General features: G+C 32.4%; 1 protein-coding gene across 3 annotated transcripts in view; it reads left to right on the top strand.

The window, feature by feature from the left end:
• Positions 1–3,184: 3,184 nt before the first annotated feature.
• Positions 3,185–6,000, top strand: part of dsh (Segment polarity protein dishevelled) — a 423,724-nt gene continuing 420,908 nt past the window's right edge. For all 3 annotated transcript variants that reach the window (XM_090392005.1, XM_090392004.1, XM_090392003.1), the window contains exon 1: positions 3,185–3,765. In XM_090392005.1, coding sequence (XP_090248131.1) covers positions 3,605–3,765 — 161 coding nt within the window. In that variant the 5' untranslated portion in view covers positions 3,185–3,604. The remainder of the gene's footprint in view (positions 3,766–6,000) is intronic.

The following is a 6,000-nucleotide window of genomic DNA, read 5'->3' as shown; positions in this document are numbered from 1 at the left end:
AACTCCGCTGTAACATCATTATTAAATAAGAGGAGTTGCTCAGATATGACCTCCTTTTGGTAAACTTTTGTTGTTCCTTGCAAAGTATAGTTTTATTTGATATGATACCATTGATTTTATATGGTTGATATTATACAATATGGATGTGGAGACATTATAGAAATTGCCTACCGGATTATATCAAAATTTATTGAAGTTGTAGAAGCACAAGAAAACTTTAACAAAATCAAGGACAAGAAGTTTAAAATGAAATAAATTTTATTTATTATTTATTAAAATGTAAACCTACTAATGTCTTTTATTCTCCAAAGGGAGCAAGCAAGGCCGTTTAGCCACTACTAACTTTTTGGAAACCAGAGAGCAGCCATCTCCATCCTTAGTCAATATGAAAAATTAAATATGAAAAAGAATTCTGTTGTATTTATTAGGTGTAGGAATTTTTTTAGAAAGCAAACAAAGGATAAAGGCTATCCGTTTTCAAATCTCGGATATTTTAAAAGAGCTGAAGAACCTCATTGAAATACTTCCAACAACAGCATTAAATAAACAGATGAATTCGTGGGAAGTTATCATTAGCCTAATAGTCTGGTATAAAGTTTTGATAACAATCTCTTTGTTAAGAATATATTTGTCAGTAAATTACTACAAAATAATAGAAAGAATATACATGGACATTTCAATAAAACATATGAGAAATTTTTGTCGTTTTTATCACTTGTTAAAACTTGTTTTTATTACTTTTACTCCTTAATAAAAGAAAATAAATCTGATAAGGCCTTTTATTCCCACAGGTAGTAGGCGAGGCCCTTTTAGCCATTTCTAACTTCTGGATCTGAGGGAAATCAAGCTATACCGATAGTTAATTATAAGTTGGGTAGCCAAGATCATCACTAATTTTTAATATCATTGGGTGATGCTGTTTAATTTCTAAATGAATAAACGTCATTTTCTACTTCTGGTTTATTACCATATATGTAAAAATGTGGGTACAATATTTATTTAAATCTCTAAATACTCTTTAAGTATTTAGCGATTTATTTTTACCTACCCACCATTTTGAATATAACCTCTATTTATTAAACTTGTTTGTGCAAGGTTTTTTTTTTGTGTGTGTGTTCGAATTTTCTAAAATCTCGTTTTGAGATCAAAATCGTTCTGATTAAAAACAAACAAACAAAAAAAGCAAACTAAAATCATGTCAAAACTAATATTGCAGACATAACACTAAATGATTTAATTTCATCGAGAATCAAATCACTCACCATCTATTAAAGCAAGGTATTTTTAATTTAACTTTCCAACTGTAAAGAAAATCCAGTGTCACTTCCTTGCCAGATAATATCAGCCATTTATTCACTACCCGCAAACAAATTGAACCTTGTTCTTCTTTCATTTTATATGCAACGAAAAAGAACTTGAGTGTTTATTCTAAATGTATTCTCACGATGGAATATCTCTATAATACACTCTCTATTTCTCTCTTCCCCTATTGACCAAACCCTTTTCTTTTGGTCTACATAACTTCTCTGTTGTCATACCTATAGATATCCTGTTTATAGACATATTCTGCTTCGTTCACTTTCTTGCAACCCAGTTACTCAAATATTGGAATGAAATGTTTTATTTTGAAGTATAAGACGTTACACTTTGCAACATTCAACTAGCATGTGTTCCCGTCTGCTCAAAATATGAATCAAAGGAAGCCTTCCCGAATTGACTTTGTACTCTCAGCAAACAATAGTATATTTCCATGTAAATTAATCACAATACCATTAATAATTAATATGCAGACCATATAAAATCTAATTATCAATATAAATCTGACTCGTTTTGATCCCAATATTTACTTTTTTCTTCAATTAATACGAAAAAACCCAAGGAATAAGTAATACTATTTGTTTAAGGCCTTAAATAAATAGTATTACTTATCTCTTGTGTTTTTTCGTGTTAATTCAAGAAATTTCTCATGGCATAAGTATCTCTCGAACAGCAATATTTACTTTTTTTTTAAATTCATGCCAGGCATCTCTTCATATGTCCAATTTATTAGTCTATTACAATCACATTCAAAATGTTAATTTCTAGGCATGCTACAACAGTATCTGGAAGCAATTTGATGATTTCTGGTTTTGATATGAAGAAGAGGAGGAAACTGGAGTCATATGTGAACATCGTAAGTACGTTACAACATGTAAATATATATATATATATATCTATATATATATATATATATATATATATATATATATATATATATATATATATATATATATATAACATTATAAGATAAAATTTCTTTCTGTATTCTATGAATAGATACAAAATTCTTCTCTGCCTTCATGATTCATGATACTCTAAAAATATGAATGACCAATTTTTCCAAAAGGTTGAGTACCGTTTGCAGTTGATCTGAAGATGGATTTCGCTTTCTAGATACTGTTTTTGCAAATTTTTATTTTTTTAATTTTGTCAAGGAAGCAAAGGACATAAATGTTCATTTGAGTAAAATTATGAGCGAAGTAATCGAGGCTGTGAAGCCAGCGTATTATGTTTCTCACGATGAGTATATGTTGTGTCAATTGTACTGAGTTTGTTCACTGGTTAGCTTTTTCTTTCTTGCGTGAGGAGGTTTAACAGGAGTTTGCCGAACAAGAAAAAAAAAAAAAAACTCTGTTGTCATATCCAAGTCTCTTTTTAGAATTTTTCTAATCGAAATGCTTCATAAAGCTCTACAAATCCATTTTAACATGGACAACACACGCAAAGCTGAATTGTTTAAGGTTTTGTAGTGTAGGTAGCCTGTCGTAATGCATTCTGTAACTCCCTGAGATGATGTAATATTAATAATAAATTTCTTTTAAAGTATCATTTAAATTGAAATATTTTTATTGACTAAAATATGCTCTAAGACTAACAATATAATAAAATTCTTAATGACATCACATTCATCAAAACTTTTGATTAATATAAAGCAACTGATAATCAGAAGTAAAGATCGTGAATATCTTATTTATACTGAACATTTTTAAGTGTCTTGCTGAACCAACAATATAAATAACTAATTAGCCATTTAAATTTATTTATCAACTAATAAAGACTACCATCAGCGCCTTAATACGGAGAAAATAATAAATATTCTCTTGAGTGTTGTCGCTTCTGCTGTAGTTTTAATGGAGTTGTTCGTTACGATGTGAATGTTCTAAGTCAAGAATTTGTGTCTGTTTTAAGCAGTCGTTTAAATATTTGGTTGTGCCATTTTACATAAAGTTTCGCCTTTGTTAAGTGTTATTAGAAGTCTTTTATGTAAGCTGTAATTAGGTATCAAGGTGTGTACTATGAGTTGACAGAATTACAAACTGGCTTTACCACTCGATAAAAATCTCTTTGCATTGTCGCCATTTTGACAGTGTAGAGTTTGTTTTTAAGCTACATTGGGATTTAATTTCTATCTGATTTACATTCACGGCACCTGGATGTAGTACCTATGAAAGAAGTGAGCGATTCGTGGCCTGTAATGTATAACTTTACAAGAATCGAGTCTGGCTTAGAATAAATCAATTGCTGCCACTCGTGGTGTGAATTGTCAGGTGAAACACTTGGGGATATGGAGGAAACCAAAATCATATATCATATCGATGATGAAGACACGCCTTATTTAGTAAAACTTCCTATTTCGCCAGATCATGTAACTTTAGCTGATTTTAAAAATGTGCTCAATAGGCCGAACTACAAGTTTTTTTTCAAATCAATGGATGATGATTTTGGGTAAGCATTTCTCTTTGCTCTAGTTGGGTAGTTTCATAAGGCCGGTGCATTAAAAAAAAAAAAAATTGTAATGTATACGATTAATTAAAAGAAAAAAAGAAAAGCTTAAATTCAAAATAGTCGGACGTCAACCTACTAATAAAGAACTCAATATAGCGTACTTTATAAATAACAGAGGTTGAAACTGAATTGGTTTTACTAGTTGGCTAAAGAAAGAAATACCTACAGTGTGCACTAGTAACACACACAAACACATTGCTTTAAACGAACAGGAAGCGTAATTTGTGTAGTAGCAATGAACTACATGTTATTTAAAACATTCAGTGAAGGTTTAAAAAAAAGCACCCAGGTTGTATGTTTTATAGGACGTTGGCAGTGATGGACATTATGCTTTGAATTAATTATACAGTGTATTTTTAGAGATTAAATGTAAAAATAATTAAAAGAAAGAAAGAAAAAGCTTAAATTCAAAATAGTCGGACGTCAACCTACTAATAAAGAACTCAATATAAAGCTTCTTTATTAGTAGAGAAGCTTTATATTGGTTGTGCTTTACTTACGTTAGTTTACTGGTTGTACAGCTTTGACCCTTAAGCACACCATTTTTTTTTAAATAACAGAGGTTGAAACTGAATTTAAAAAAATGGTGTGCTTAAGGGTCAAAGCTGTATAACTGAGAGGAGACCTCCACATAGCCTTTAAAGGAATGCGGAGAACCGACCAGGACTTCTGACCTAATGTCCAATCCTCACCTTCTCGTGGTGCACCCTGTTGGGTATCTTCTTTGATACTGAACGAACGAGGATGGGCTGGCAATTTGGGATTTAGCCGACCAAATTGTATTCTTATTGGTTAAACCAAAATAAAAAATGATGGTACAACATGACAAAATTTCATGCCGGCTGGGGCGTCGCCCTGTTAAACAAGGCCCCCGTTGTTTTCGCCAGGGAACCAGGGCGAACAGCGAAAAGTCAGCTACTGGAACAAATCTGAAAACAAACCCCAACTCAACATCACCAGAGTTAAAGATCGGTACTATCAACGTAAGAAGCCTGAATGGCAAAGAAATGGAGCTAGCTGAGGAATTAGATAAGTACCAGATCGACATAATAGGGGTGACTGAAACAAAAAAGACCAAAACTGGTGAGATCTTTCTAAGCAATAAATACAAAATGTTATATTCAGGCAATGACAATCAAGCAACAGAAGGAGTAGCCATAGTATTCAACACAAAATACGAGGCTAATCTTCTTGAATGGCAGTCAGTCTCAAGTAGAGTAATGTGGGCAAATATGAGAATGGGGAACTGGACAATGAGACTTATTTCTGCCTATGGTCCCACAGAAGGTTCTACTAAAGTAGAAGTGGAGGAATTTTTTGACGCTCTAGAAAAAGCAACTGACACAATGAAAAAGGAAAAGTTGGTCCTTGTTGGGGATCTAAATAGCAGAGTAGGAAATGATTGTGAGACATACAAAAATATTTTGGGAAAATTTGGAGAAAAGAGCAAAGCTAATAATAATGGCAAATATCTGTTGGATTTCTGCTCAGGACATGGACTGGTTATTACTAACACCATGTTCCAACATAAAAATGGGCACAAATTCACATGGAGAGAAGAGAGTAGGAATAAGAAAAGTCTCATTGACTATGTTATTGTTGATAGTGATGTCTTCTCCCTGGTGCAGGACACCAGAGTGTACAGAGGATTTGAAATTGGAAGGGATCACTATTTAGTCTGGAGCAGGATAAAATTGAATTTCATATTGAAAAGAATAACTTGTAAGAAAGTTTTAAAGCGAATAAAAGTTGAGCAGCTCTCAGATGTAAACTGTAGACTAAAATACAGAAATATTATTGAAAAGAAAATGAAAGAGTTTGAGAACAGGAATCAAACCTTGGAGATTCAGTGGCAAACTCTGAAGGAAACATTGATTGATTCTGCCAGAGAGGCATGTGGTGAGGTTGTGTGCAAAGATAAAAAAATCAGAACTCCCTGGTGGACACAGGAAGTTAAAGAGGCAGTGAAGGAAAAGAAGAAAGCATATCAAAAGTTCCTGGCAAATAAGTCAGCTTTTACTCTTACAGAATACAGAGACAAATGTAAGAAAGCTAAACAGTGTGTAAAACTAGCTAAACAAAAGTCATGGGAGAACTTTGGCAAGAATATAGAAAATAAAATAAAAGTGGCAAAATATTCTGGAGGTTGTTGAAGAAGCTTAGGAATGGAGGAAA

Source organism: Typopeltis vanoorti, chromosome 4, assembly GCF_054136105.1.
Source record: "Typopeltis vanoorti isolate ZY-2024b chromosome 4, IOZ_Tvanoo_1.0, whole genome shotgun sequence".
Classification (NCBI taxonomy): domain Eukaryota; kingdom Metazoa; phylum Arthropoda; class Arachnida; order Uropygi; family Thelyphonidae; genus Typopeltis; species Typopeltis vanoorti.
The sequence above is the reverse complement of the archived record's forward strand: the minus strand, read 5'-3'. Positions and strand labels throughout refer to the sequence as shown.